General features: G+C 33.6%; 1 protein-coding gene across 1 annotated transcript in view; it reads left to right on the plus strand.

The window, feature by feature from the left end:
• Positions 1-5,701, plus strand: part of LOC112529058 — an 11,702-nt gene extending 6,001 nt beyond the window's left edge. Inside the window, exons 3-5 of the mRNA XM_025140134.1 lie at positions 1,940-2,068; positions 2,414-2,533; positions 3,575-5,701. Coding sequence (XP_024995902.1) covers positions 1,940-2,068; positions 2,414-2,533; positions 3,575-5,542 — 2,217 coding nt within the window. The 3' untranslated portion in view covers positions 5,543-5,701. The remainder of the gene's footprint in view (positions 1-1,939; positions 2,069-2,413; positions 2,534-3,574) is intronic.
• Positions 5,702-16,101: the final 10,400 nt, after the last annotated feature.

The raw sequence follows: 16,101 nt of genomic DNA on the forward strand, positions 1-16,101 counted from the left end.
TATATATATATAGAGAGAGAGAGAGAGAGAGAGAGAGAGAGAGAGAGAGAGAGACATGGTATCACGTTAGAAAAAAGTATTTTTCTGAGGAGTGTGAGAAGTGGTGAAGGTAACCTTATAGTGTGTGAATGTTCCGTTATATTCAGTGGATACGGTCACTTCCAAGCGCCTTCACTCAATATAAACCTTCACATATGTTATGTAAATGTTGCGTTTATGTGAAGGTTACATTTCTCACAATTCTCATTGAAAATGACTTTTCTCACGAGAATCAAACCCATATATATGTATGTATGTGTAATATATATACTATCTATATATACTATCTCGTGTATGATGCCAAATTAAGCCCATGGAGCACCATGGCGCATTGTGGAGTTTGTGTAACGCAATATTTGAATTTGCTTGTCTTTTTATTGTTTTACCTTTGAACCTAAAACAAAGTCAAAATAAGGTAACACGAGAATGGTCAAATCACAAGTGATTTTGCACTAAGATTACATGCGATTATGGAACACAATCAATACAAGGGCGTGTGAGCTACTTGGCCCTGGACCTAGGTCACGCATAATTGCATGCGATTTTACTTGTGAGCTTATTCCCGTGGATCTATGTAGAAAATGAGATTTTTGTCTTCTCTTTCGTCTTTAGAATGGCAGCTTCAGGGACCAAGAGATTGGAGAGCATTTCTTTAAATATTTGTTTGCCTTTGGAGTTCCATCATTTGTCTTCCATTTCTTGACTGGGCACCTTGTCATGTCAACTTGCTCACTCTTCCCTTCTATTGATAAAAGAGAAAAAGCAAAGGCCTAGAGATCAATGTGACTTTCCATTAGTCTTGAGAAGTGGGCCCAACATAGCTTAAACCATGTTGGAGATCACCACATTGTTGCTCACCCTTTTGCCAACAAAATTCTGAAAATCAAATATGTTACCCTATGACAACAATGCTTATTAGATGCTTTGAGACACTAAATATCATGCCAAAATTAAGACATTCTATACAACATATGTTTATACAAGGCCTAACTCTTCAACATCAAGTGAATTCGATGTTAGGATCTATAATCAAATGCTTACTTGCAGTAAACAAAAAACCAAGCACACATTATTTACATGGTTCACAATTTGTCTACATCCATGATTGTTGGTAGGATTCTTATTGACTTGTTATACCACATGCATTTTCAGTAGTACACATCAACATAGAATAAAGACTTTGATCCATGAATATGAAGAAAACCGGACAAGAGAAACTGTATCATGACCACCCAACGAGCACAAGTGTTTACGTTCAAATTTTGGGTCGTAGAACATGAAGCTCCCTTAATATAGTTTGGAACAATAGTAACTCTTCCACTATGTACTGCCTTTTGTCTTTGAAAGAAATACACCTTGAAGATTATTTCAGTTGGTGGTAAATCTTATTGGGGAGGGTTTTTGGTGGGCCATTTGATAAAACTAAAATGAAAAAGTGTCGATTGATTTAAGGGTTCTCGATGATTTAGAAGCTTTATGTGGTCTATATGAAACATTTGAGTAACACGAATGACAAATCAAACCCTGTATATTCTGTCCTGGGGGGTTGGGGGGGTCAGATGTACGCAAAATTCACCTCTACTCAATAATGGGAGAACAACTGAGGTTTTTTTTTTTCTAAAGAACCAAACCTCTGATTGATCCAGAGTTTAAAACCATTCAGATGTGTCAAGTGATCAAAAAACAACCCCCCATACTAAGGGTTAGTTTGATAAAGAATCTTTAAAGCTTCCATATGCTTGTTTGTTTAGCTTATAGTTGGGTCTTTTTCAATATACCCGCATAACAGAAAGTTTTGAGCGCTGTTCATTCCTTACTTTTGTCGGTTTGATCCTTATGTCTCCAAAAGGGCTTAAAGTTAAACTTCTTCATTCTTTTACTCTTTTGAAATCCTTTGCAGTTATCATGGACTTTCGAGAAAGAAGATATGAAGCTGGAGTGGCGATGGAAATTTAAACCAGCTGAAAATTGTAAGATCATCACTGCAGGAATCTTGGACTTCTTGATGGATGCTAACACACGTTTAATGGTTTAAGTGTTAAGGTAATTCTTACGTTGCTTGTAGTATTGAGATTCTTAAAAGAACTTATTCAAATCTCCAATCAAGCATCTCTTTCTTTTATTTATTACTCTTTCCATCCCAAAATAAATGTCCACGATGGAAAACAGCATATAGTTTTTGAAATAAACGACAGTTCTAGTGTTAATAATAGACAAATGTCGACACTTATTTTGGGACGGAGGGAGTACTTGTTAATGTTGTTGCTGGTCTGTTGATGTATCTTGGTTAATTTACCTCGTTGTTTTTATGTTACTTTCCCTTTTGAAATTTGATATGCTTTTATAACTGATAACTTTTCTTTTAATAAAATAGGAGGTTGTCATGAAAACACGGTCAAATGAGCAACTGAAAGCGGAAGCTGAAAAGCGTGTAGTGCAAAGTGAGAAGTTTCAAAACGAGAAGGTAGAGTTTGAAACGACGATTTACACCAAGGTACTAACATGTTCAGAGACATGTGTATGAGTACATGTATAAGGCTAGTCACATTTGCACGTTCTCTAAAAAAAGAGCGCGTTGAGAAATCTCCAAATTTAGAAGAAAAGAGAGAATATATCATACATGTAGGAGATCTTACACTCACTCGCCTTTCTCCATTTTGTATATAAGACGAGTTTGATCTCGAATATGACAAAATGGCGGGCCCCCCTAGAATCTTTTTCGGATCTAAGTTCTAAAAGACTTGGAATTTCACCAAGTCTGTGTGTGTTTCAGCTTTCCTAGGCCATCGCTGAAGGATTGTATAACGCTGTCATAGAAAGCTTTCAGCTGTGTTGCTAAAGGTCTATCAGCTATTGCTAAACAGCCTTCAGCTATCGCCGAAAAGGGTTTCAGCTTTCAATTAGCTCATCGCTGAAGAGGCAGATTCCAGAACTTAAGATTCGGTTGTAATGGTTATAGTCGTTTGTAACTAATTCTAGTTTCCAAAAACCGTCAATCTTATCCATTTTCTAATGGAACAGGGATATATACGTTTTTGTTCTCGTGTTGAAATCTGAACATTCGAATATTCTCTAGTAACTTGACTTTCGTTTTTATGCCTAAATTTGAATGTGTTATTAAGGATTATCCTAGATTGAATTTCATGATAGTCAGGCATAGGGTCGAAATATCAATTCAGAAAGTAAACTTACATAAACCTTAAGCAATCCAGATTCCGATTACCATTTACCCAATAATCCAAAATTTTCAACCGGTTACTGCAACTTTATTTATTAAAAAAACACGTACAATCGTAGTCGTTGGATCAAAAGAAATTAACAGTTACGTATTAGTTATCACGGTCCTCGTTGACCCAACCATACAATAATTTTTAAATTTTTAAAAGAAAATAAAATAATATTTTAAAAAGACCAAAATGTTTATGAGTTGAACCTTTTTTAGCCGAGTTTAATCGAGGGACCAAATCTGTAATGAAATAGAAATTGTAATAAACGAAACACAGGGGCCAAATCTGTAATTTTTGACAAACCATAGGGACCAAAAGGATCGAGAAAGAATAACAAAGGGATTGGGCTTTGGTGTATGTTGAAGCTCTCATCCTCTGTTGAAGATGGCGACAAAACGATGATGATGAAGGTGAATCGCGTAAGTATTCGTTCTCTTGCCTTCTTGAAATTGCAAGGTGCTTTTACTGCCAACTGTTGTGTTCTCGCTTCGAAAAATCATTTCTCATGTTTAGGATTAGGTTTTCATTTCGATTCTCACAGAATACTTTTAGCTCTCTTTCATTCCATTTCTTCTTCGAATCGTCATTCAATGTTTGATCATCATCGACGTAAGTTTGAAAAAATTGCTAAGCTTGATGATGCTTTGAAAGTGTTCGATGAAATGACTCAGAGACAACCTCTGCCATCGGTTGTTGAGTTCAATCGGTTGTTGGATGCTGTGACCAGAATGAAACATTATTCTTGTTCGGTTGATCTTTTTAAGCAAACTTGTGCGCTTGGTGCTCCTGTTAATGATTACACTATGAACATTGTGATTAAGTGTTTTCGTCATTTGTACCGTACGAATGAAGGTTTCGGTGTCTTAGGTTGTTTCTTGAAACGTGGTATTGTACCTGATGTATTCACCTTTACCACACTCCTAAACGGACTCATCATAGAAGATAGGATTCCAGAGGCAGAGAGATTATTTAAGAAGCTGATCAAAGAGGAAATTTGTGAACCTAATGTGGTTATGTACAACACAATGATTAACGGTCTTTGCAAGTTTGGCAAGAATGATGTGGCTATTGCTTTGCTTACACTGATGGATGAAAGATGTTGTAAACCTAATGTTGTCACATATAGTACCATCATTGATGGTCTTTGCAAAGATGGAATGATAGATGATGCATTAAAGTTCTTAAGAGACAATGGTGTGTCACCAAATGTTTTCACTTACAACTCTTTGATTCATGGTCTTTGTAATTTAGGTCGTTGGGATGAGGTCTCTCAGATGCTAAAAGATATGGAGGATAAAAGGATATTTCCAGATGTGCGAACTTTTAGTATGTTAGTTCATGCATATTGCAATGAAGGGAAGATAGAAGATGCGGAGGCCATTATCAATGTAATGATCCAAAGCGGGAAGGATCCCGATGTAGTGACATACAGTTCACTTATTAACGGGTACTGTATGCGAGGTGAAATGAGCAAGGCGAGGGAAGTTTTTGATTCAATTTTGCTCAAAGGTCTTCTCCCTGATGTTGTTACTTATAGTAGTTTATTGGATGGGTATTTGAAGAATATGAAGCTACGCGAGGCCATGGAATTTTTTCGTGAAATAAATAAAAAAGGTTTGAAACCTAATATAGTCATGTACAACATCATGTTACGTGGATTATATCGCGCTGGGCGTAGCGGGGCTGCACATAAGCTCTTTAGCAAGATGCAGTTACAAGGCCCAATTCCAAATGAAATCACGTATGGAATAGTTCTAGAGGGTTTATGCAATAACCGTCAAGTGGATGAGGCACTCTCTTTGTTCCGTTTGATGGATGATGAAAAGACAAATTTAAATATCGTTGTGTTCAATATTCTCATTGATGGTGCAAGCAAATGTGGGAAGCTTGATATCGCAAGGGCTCTTTTTAAGGAACTAACTGATAAAGGTCTACATCCTGATGTTAGGACATATAGTGTGATGATAAGTGGTTTTTTTCGGGAAGGTCTTGTAAGGGATGCAAAATGTCTGATTCTGAAAATGGAAGAAAGTGGCTGCCCTGCAAGGAGTGTCACATACAATGTTATTCTTCAAGGATATCTAAAGAACAAGAAGTATGATGAGGTAGAGATGCTTTTACAAGAGATGGATAGAAGAGGCTTCTTACTTGATGCTTCAACTTTATCTATGTTACTTCATCATATATCAATTAGATCATTAGACGGTACTTTGCTTAAGTTGATTGGTAAGCTTGTGCCAAAAGAATCGATGGATGCTCCTTATTTTTCTCTATGAATGGAATCGGGATATGGAAAAGGCACTTCTCTCTAATCCCTAGTTTGTAAGTTAGTCTTGCCCTTCTTTACAATTTTCTGCTTAGCTTCACTTTGGATGTTCAATAGTTTTAAGTTTTTCTTTCTGAAACAAAATTTTCTGTTAATTATTTGTAACAATATTGACTAGCTAAACCTTGCAATTTTAATTGAACAGGGTAATTACCTTCTTACTCTCTATTTGATGCGTAGATAAGTCACCAATTACATACTTGCATCTTGTTCGTGAAAAAACGATATACTTTTTCTTTTAATCCAATGGCTACTTCTTGTTGGTTGCTAAAATACTCATGTATTTAATCACAATTTTGACATCACCAAATAAAACATACTTTGAGAGTGAAACAAATATGAGATTATGCTCAAATTGTGATGCTGATTTATTGGTGTTTTTCTGAAGTATATAATATTTATATACGGCAAATACTCATTCATACTTTTCATCTTTAGTAAGGTTTGAACGCTTGGCCTCTTGAAAGGTTGGGCTTTAGAGCCAATGACCCTTTGGTGTTGAAGACATCATGAGCGCCTATCATCTCATGAGGGGCATATTTCTTGAAGAAAGTTGTAGGAAACATCTACAAAGGCCAACATACAAAAACTGCAAGTAAGTATGTTATCTGATTTTTTTCTCCTACTTGAAACTACGTGCACATGTGACTATTGTATTGCTACCACTAGTCTTCTTCTAGCACCATCACTGATGTCACTATCGTCATTAGGTATTTGGCCCACAAAATCAAGCTTCTTAGAGTAAAGGTAAGGTCCGCTTACATCTTACCTTCTTTTGACTCCGACTCCACCTCACCTCTAGCTAGGATATACTAGGCTCGTTTGATTTGGTTTGGGTGAGTTGCCATCTTTCTTCATTGAAACAACCACTATACTTTTTGAAGTATAGGTCATGTTTACATACATCTTACCCCTCCCAGACCCCAACTCCGGGTGGGATATACTGGGCTCGTTTGATTTGGTTTGAGTGAGTTGCCATCTTTCTTCATGGAAACAACCACTATACTTTTTGAAGTATAGGTCATGTTTACATACATCTTACCCCTCCCAGACCCCAACTCCGGGTGGGATATAATGGGCTAGTTTGGTCTAGGTGAGTTGTCATATTGATGTCAAGATGCCCTCCTTACCAAGGATCTTCAAACATACTTCATCTGATAAATACAAATGTTTTAACACCTAGGAAACATATGAGACTCCAAGATTCTTAGTTTCTAGTTCTTTTTATGAATAAACAATTAGGGTGCAACCATCCTCTTTGTATCATCATATGTGGTGAACATCAATATTATCCTTTTGTCAGCTTAGATAATCATATGCACTCAAAGTTATACCAAAATTCTCTAAGGCTCAAGAAAACCGAACCAAGGGATCCTATTTTTAAACAATAAGAGAGAGATCGAAGCAACCTACTTTGGATGACTCTAGAATTTTTTTGAGCCACTACTGCATATACATCTCCTTTTCAAGAACTTCATTTGGAAATATATTTTTCTATATACCTAGCGTACTGGCGAATGAGACACTGCCACCTGGCTATCATGAGATGGGACCATTTTGATCATAGGAATGAAGGTTTCATCATCACTAATTGGGATTTTAAACGATTAAGTGAGTCGTTCAGATTGAGCTTGAATAACATTGATAGGAAACATACATCAATGTATCGTTTGGTACGCCTTTTTTTGGAAGGCGGAAGGGAATTGACCCTTACGACTGAAAGAAAAAATTGCAGTTGTTTATCATTTAGGATTGTAGGAATGGACCATTTATCATCATTGTATTTGTTTGATTCTCATTCCCTCGTGTAATGGAATGAAAAGCTACAATAAGACTTGGGCGGTTGGGGATCCTTTCCCTAGGTGACGGGTTCGAATCTGTTCAAGCCCATTGGGGCTTTTCCTGGTTGTTCTCCAAGGTCCCAAGTGATTAATCGAGCTATGCACAATCTGCCCAAAGGACAGAGCTATTAGGAGCTAAGCGGGCTCTCTTGCACCCGTTCACTCTATTATTGCAAGAGAAAAAAAATTGTCCTATGAAAGTTGCTAGTCTTGTTTTTTAGGATTCAGGGCTGGCCCACAACATTTACTGATTCCAACAATATTATTTCTGAAAATATTAACAACAAAAATATAGTTAGAAAGATTAAATTCACAACCTCAAGTTTAATTATAAGCATTACTACCAATATACCAAGACAACTTTTTGTTAGTTTTTCTCCCATTTTGATTTTGTTATTTTTTTCTTATGATTTATTTTTCTTCCAAAGTCGATTCATCTTAAAAATTGTCGCTTTTTATCTTATTTTCAAGGCAATATATATTTATTTTTAAGGATCAAGGTAGATTCCATTTAAAAAAAAATGTATTTATTCTTCAAATCGACACAATTGACTTTTCCATAGGTCAAACCGTGATTTCATGGACGTTTGATCTACCTTTCTTATATAATATTTATTCAATTTGAATCATAATTTATTTACGTTAAAAAACATTTTAACCTCTATAAACCAATTTAATTAAATCTAATTGTCTATTAGCAAGGAACGGAAGGCAGAAGATGCGGAGGCTGTCACCAACGTAATGATCCAAATCCCGACGATATTAATGTCATACAATTGACAGGTGCTGAATGCACGGTGAAACGAGCAAAGTAAGAGAGCTTTTTGATTCATTGTGTTTTGAATGTCGTTCTTCTAAGATAGATAGACGTATTAAACTTACGCATGCTACTTTTCTTCGTAGGTGGGACATCATGGGACAAAAGAAGTTTTTTCTTGTTTTACCAAAATAAATGGAACAAGATGGACAAGAATAAGACATAAACTAAAATACTACTAAATATATAACCTCCACCTCGGCACCTCTACTGTAGTCGACCACCAACCACCACCGTCCATTGCCACAACTACTATCGCCATTCGCCACCTCCAACTCCTCCTCTACTACAACAACCTACTTCACCACCTTCACAACCACCATTCATTACCACCAACACTACCACCGTTGGCCACCTCCAACTCCTCCTATACTGCAATAACCTCCTCCATGACCTCAACAACCACCGTCGACCAGCGACCACCACTGTCTATTGCCACCTCTACAACCACCACTGACCACCACCATCCATTGCGACCTCCACTACCACGATTGACCACCTCCAACTCCTTCTCTACTACAACAGCCTCCTCTACGATCTCCGCCATCGACCATCAACCAGGTCGTCTATTGCCACCTCACCTCCACCATAACCACCACCACCACCACTATCTTCACTACATTAGGCACAACTACCTCCTCCACCATTGTCAACCGCCAACACCACCACAATCCACCATCTTCACGTCCTCTATAACCACCATTGTCCACCAACCACCACTTCCTCTACCTCCATAACTACTGTCGGTCACCGATAACCACCGTCCATCGTCACTACTACCATCGGCCACCACCACCTTCATCATAACCAAAACCACCTCCACCACCACCACTACTATTATCAATTGTATCAAAATTTTCATTTAAATTTGGTACCATTATATATGTATGTATTCATTGATATGAAAATTGTGTAAAAATATTTGTAAATTAAATTCTTTAATTATTTACTTTATTTGTGTTAATTATAACTATTATATAATATTTAAAATCATCAAATAACTTTTGGGGGTAACTTGTTTAGTTCTGTCATGTCCGGTCATAGTCGTACCAAACATCAGACATACACTTGTTCTGTCCAGTCCGATCACGTCCAGTCCTGCCCTCTTGTCATGTCCTGTCATGTCTTGTCATGTCTAGTCATGTCTGTGTACCAAACGTTACCTTAAAGAACTATTTTTTATGCATAAAATACTGTTTATTGATGCATATTACTTAAAATTTAAGATTACAATTAAATTGTGTATAAGTACAATTTATTAAAGCTTAATTTTGGAGTTCGTGTAACTAACTGCAAATATACATAATCAAATATATGATCAATATCTCATTTTAAATATAAAAAATCTAAAAAAAATTATGATAGTTCTAACATAATACTTATTTATTATTTTTATAGAAAATTATATTATTACATAACAAATAAATTACTTCATTATTATACTACGATAAAAAAATTAAATTAAAGAAATAGCACAATAACGAGAACGTTTAAATAGTAATTTTAATACTAATATCAATATTTTTTTTAAATTACTATGATATCTTCAAATTTATTTTCTATTAGAAAATAAAAGCGTTATTGTTTTTTTGAAAACCATATAAAATTGTATTATATCAACATAGACAAAAAAACAAAACGAAACTTTAAAATCAAAATATATCTTGTTACATTATACGAGTACCTTTCTGGTATATATATTAAAAACAAATGCCTTATTATATTTGACTATCTATTACAATGACTAAAAATTGGTGACAAATAAAAAGCTACAGTAAATTTCTATTAGTAATTTTTTATTGTTATTATTATAAATTTATTTCACTTATTTATGATTTTAAAAATAGTATAATTACATAATTTTAAAATAACAAAAAGAACAAATGAACAAAAAACTGGTCTCAACCGATCTATCCCATTCGAGAAAGTTCAGGAAGCGGTGGTGAAGCGTTGAAGAATCCCCACCATTTTGTCGTTATTTCATTCCTTTATAAAAAAATAGTAACACGATTTTAAAAAATGCTAAAGGTATTTGTGTGATGCAGAGAGATATATATTGATTTTAATGTTTTATTTTATTTTTTGTTTTTGTTGATGTTATAATACGATTTTATGTATTTTTAAAATACAGTAATAATTTTATTTTTGAATAAAATATAAATTTAAAAATATTATAAAAATTTGAAAAAAAAATATATTATTGTTAATATCAAATTAATTATTTAAACGTTTTTATTTTTTATGTAATTTTTTTAATTTATTTATTTTATTATAATTTAATTTAAGTTTAATAATATAATATTTTATAAAAATAATAATTGAGTATTCTGTTAAAACTCTAATTATTCTAATTATATTTTAGATTTTTTATATTTAAAATGAGATGTTTATCCTGTATTTGATTATGTTTATCTGCAGTTAGTACACAAATTCAGATATGGAGCTTTAATAAGTTGTACTTACGCACAATCTACTTGTAATCTTGAGTTTTAAGTAACATGCATTAATAAACAGTACTTTATGCATAAAAAGTGATTTTTAAGAGTTTTTATCAAATGCTTTATAATATAGTATAAATATAATCATGATATTTTTAATTAATTAAAATAATTTTTATTTTTAATAATAGAAAGAGTAATAATTCGGCTGGTTACAATTCCTACTTGTACCAACTATATCGAATGTATCTTCAATGGGTCGTGTCTCCTTTTGGTCACCTTTTAAGTCCCTTATGTAGCCTATTATATATTTTATCTGAATATAGAATTTGAAAAGAATATGATATATACAAACTTCATCTGTATCTTAAAAAAATACATTAATGGTTTGTGACACGATTTTAAGAACATATAATCATTATACTTTTAATTAATTAAATGAAATTTTATTTTTAATAATAGAGAGAATAATAATTCGGTTGGCTGCAATTCCTACTATGGATGTTTGGGATTGCTTATGAAAACAACTTATTGACTTATTATTGTATGGTACCGGTAATAAGCACTTTTGAGTGTTTGGATAAACAGTTTATACCGGTGTCAAACCGATAATAAGGAATTTTTAAATAAGTTAAATCCTTCTAACTTATAATAAGTTGATAATAACTTTTATAGAAAAACATAAGTTATTTTAAAAAATCAAATCAGACGAATATAATATATTTTATCTAAATATATAATTTGAAAAAAGTAAACTTAAAAAAAATACATTAATGATTTGTGAGTGTGACTTATGAAAATATGAAAAAAAACGTTTTTGTCGAAAACAATTTATTTATTATTGCAAATTTAATAATATGTTTTATTTATTTATTTATTTATTTCTTGTCTTACATATTGTTGTAGGACCATACTTTATCTACAGCAAAAAATATGGTACGACGATTTAAAAATCAACGGGTGGACCAAATGTTTAAAATAGTAGTGAAAAGAAGGATCTAAATGTGTTCATTTTTTAGGTAATATTTGTGCTTAATGAGTGGAACAAATTGATTATAAAAGAAATAAAGATAAATGATATAAAGATTGACTCTCTGTGGGTGTTTGGTGGAAAAAATGTTTTTAGATGGGATGAAATATGTAGAAGAAATTTGACTTTGAATAAATTTGAATGAAATGTTATTAGGTTTGATCATATGTTTGGTTGATAAACATTGAAATGGAATCTGTTAATGGAATTGAAATTTGTCTATTTTGTTTGTATAGTGTAGTTTTGGAATTGGAACGAAATATTGGTATGATCAAAATACTCTTTTTGAAATTTTGAAAACGAAATCCAACTACTGTGGTTCAGATCGATGGTGGTCGACGGTGGTTCAGATCAACGGTGGTCGACAGTGGTTCGAGTCAGCGATGGTCGGTGGTGGTCAGCGGTGGTTCAAATCGTTGGTGGTCAGTAGTGGTTCAGAGGTCGATGGTTATTCAGATAGGTGGTGGTTGGCGATGGTCGACGATGGTTCAAATTGGTGATGGTCGACGGTGGTTCAAGTCGGCGGTGGTCGATGGTGGTTCAAATCATTCGTGGTCGACGGTGGTTCAAATCAGCGGTGGTCAGCAGTGGTTCAAATCAGTGATGGTCGGCAGCAAATCGCCAGTGGTCGACGGTGGTTCAAATTGGTGGTGGTCAGCGACGGTCAGTAATAGTTCAGATCAAGTAGGGATGGTGGGGACAATTTTTCTTATGGAGAAAATGGGTTGGAATGGAATTGAATTCCTTCTCAATTGTGACGTAATGACCAAATCCATAAATAATGGAATGTGTGGAATTCAATTCCATTCCATAGGTAAATAATGAAATTGATGAATTCCAATTCCTTGGAATTTCATAGATATCCTGCGAACCAAACGCCCCCTTATCTTAGAACAAGAAAATTGTTAAGATTGTTTTATTTGAGAATAAAACTCTAACATATAACCAGAGGCAGACCTATGCATGTCCATGTTCGTTCTCGTACACCAAGAAAAGAAGGATAGTGAGAAAAATCTACACACTTGGTTGCTCGTCTCAGTTGGAAATAGCGACAACGACGTTGATGGTGAATAATACCAAATATGTTGCTCATGCTTTCATCAAATTCCAAACTACTTTACTAACAAATCGTGGATTATCGCTTCAAAAAAATCCTTTCTCATGTTTAGAATTAGGTTTGGGATCCGATTGCTATAGAAGACTTTTGTCAGTTTAGAATTATTTGATCTTCCCTGAATTCTTTTTGAAAAAAAATTACCAAGCTTAATGATGCCTTGAGAATGTTGATGAAATGACGCAGAGACTACCTCTGCTATCGGTTTGCAAGTTCAATCTTTTGCTGAATGATGTTACGTAAATGAAACATTTTTCTTGTTTGATTGAATGTTTCAAAACAACCTCAAAACGAACCTACTTTTTTGTAAGATTCTATGGGGACATGTAACATACTACTATGAGAGGCATGTCATGTTGAAAAACAAATTTAAAGGCCATGTGAAGCCATTTTTTATGACTCTTAAATTAGGTTGGTTAGAGAATTCAAAGTAGGGCCGGTTTGTACGGTTTAAACTCATAAACTATCATGACGTTTTAGGGGGGGGGGGGGGGGGAATTAACTGAATCGTTTGGTAAAAGAAGATTGTTTGGTTTAATTGATTTAAGCGGTTTGAATTTATGATGGACTTTAAATTAAAAAAAAAAACATAACATTTATCTCAAAATGATGTTTCTGTCAATATAACGCTATTAAATTATAGAGAAACATTTTTCTTCAAAATTAAAAAAGAAAAGAAAAGAAAGAGTGAATTACAATGGTGGTTCTGTGGTTTGCTCAATTTTTGGATTTGACATACCGGTATGTGAGTCTTTGACCTCCTACGAGGTCAGGGGTTCAAACATCATCGAATGTGAGGAGGGTGTGTCATTTTATCAGTTCTATTTGTCGTATATAAATATTAATAACTTAATAAAAGATATTTAATGTTAACAATCATTAGTAGAGGCAAATCAATCAAAAACAAGGACCAAAAGTATAATTCACTTTAAATTTAAAATTAATTGTGAATGAAGTTCGTTTCTTTTCTTTTTGTAAATTTTTTACTAAAAATATTTCATGTGTAAACATATTAAAAATTCTTTATTAAAAACATCGAACACTTTAAAAAAAATTAAACATGTCTACCAACAATAGTTGGAATTTTGAACAAACATTCAGCAAGTTAATGAAGGATTTCAAATTTGAAATTTTGGATTTCGACTTTTGAATGATTTCGGAATTTTGCCGATTTACAGAACGCAGACAATTGAGTATTGAAAACTAAAAACTTAATGTTTTGTTTTGGACAGACTTTTTTTAATTGGACATAAAGGTTGAACCTACAACGTAAAAACTAAATATAATTATTACATATGTATATCAGTGGTCGGGTCAGTCCAAACTGCTCAAATGTTCAAATCATAGACCAGGGTGGACTAAGCGGTTTGACTATTTTCCAGATCGGACTGGATTGTCAGACTGATCAAAAACGGTCCGATTTGACTTGGTTCGACCAGTTTGAAATATATATACATAGGGTTGGGTTTACGTGAGACCAACTTGTTTCCGTGAGACCCATGAGATCACTTTTTTATACTTGAAACTTCACAACAAAACGCTATGAAGGTAAAAAAAAAAGTTGAACCTTCAGCAAAAACACTGTGAAGATTACCTTCACAGCGTTTTGCTGTGAAGTTTCAAGTGTAAAAAAGTGGTGTTACGAAAACAGACTGGTCTCACATGATCCCATTTATTGGTCGATCTGGTAACAATATTTCCATGAATAACATATAAGATATAAAAGAAGGCGGCAAAATAATAGTTTGCTTTGTGCCAATTGCATGATTCACATATGTTTGAACAATTATAAAGTAAAAGACAAAAGAAGCAGGAACCCATTTTGAATGCATTCAGTCTACATCAATATAAGAGGAAGGAATACTTTGACTCTTACCTCATTTCATGGCTGCATTGTTTTGAACATCCACATCAATGCAATATTACTGCCTTTTTTTTCAAAGTTTATGGGTAAGTGTTTATTGAGTGTCACTCGTCTTTCTAGTAAGTATGATAAGAAACGAGAATCTTATCCAGTAAGAGACATAGCAAAGACCAAAAATCTTATCTTGTAAATGAGGGAGATGATAAACGTTTACCACTCTCCGGAAGTCAAGGGTTTAACCATAACAAAAGTGAGGAGGATGTGTAAGTTTATTTATTGTTGTATATAAATAATGTATAATTAAAAAAAATGATTATGCATGCTAAACACATATTTGAATAACTTGAAAATATCAATCAGGACTGCGTTTGCTGAAACAAATTTTAAACGACCCAAACACACACGCATATATAGGGGGTCAATTAAGGGAGAACTCAGTAATTTATGGTAACCGTGAGATCCAATCTCAACCACAAATCAAATGATAAATTAGAAAATTAAAAATTTTGGTAAATTTGACTTAAAATTTTAATTAAAATGCATTTTAGGTATTTTAAAATTTTTATTTCTCGTCTCTCCTTTATCTTCTTTCTGGCGAACCTTATCTGGAGAACACCATGTGAACACAAGATACATAATGTGATACCTAAAAAACATTGACACTATTAAGAAAAAGATACGTACAAACGATACTCACTTTAATACTCAAGATGCAAACTATGATACCCTTCATAAAACAACGAAAATACATATTGTGATACACTTTATAAAGCAACGCTATCTGATACACTTCGAAAAATACACATTGTGATACACTTCATCAATGATTAGACATAATTCGTCTCGAATTGGATTTACACAGATTACCGATGTATAATGCAAAAACAATCAAAAACCCAAAGGGAATTAAAGATTTCATCATCTAAAGTAGTTAGAATTATTGAAATTATGGAAAGTGAAAACTAGGAACATAATGATGTTAAACAAATGGCTTTGAGATATATATATATATATATATATATATATATATTGTTAATTTTAGCAATACAAAATGAGAGTATGGAGAGAAAGGGAGAGTTGTTAAATAATTTAATTAAACACAAAATGAGAATATCAAATTACTAACTTGTCCTTTTACTTTATTTTAAGAAATAACATTAATTATCTTCTATGATTTATTAACATTGGATTTTATGGTTGCTATAAAGTAGCGAGTTCTCATTTGATTAGGTATATATATATATAGAGGGATGTTAAAATACAACCTTTGCAATTCTTACAACCAATACAACCATCATCTTTACCATCCAATTTTTAATCTAAGGTCAAGATGTATCTGATGGCAAAGTCGTAATAAACTAGATATTTTGATACACGCGCCTAATTCTTTGAGGGCAATGAAGGG

Source organism: Cynara cardunculus (assembly GCF_001531365.2).
Source record: "Cynara cardunculus var. scolymus isolate 2C chromosome LG 16, CcrdV1, whole genome shotgun sequence".
Taxonomy (NCBI): domain Eukaryota; kingdom Viridiplantae; phylum Streptophyta; class Magnoliopsida; order Asterales; family Asteraceae; genus Cynara; species Cynara cardunculus.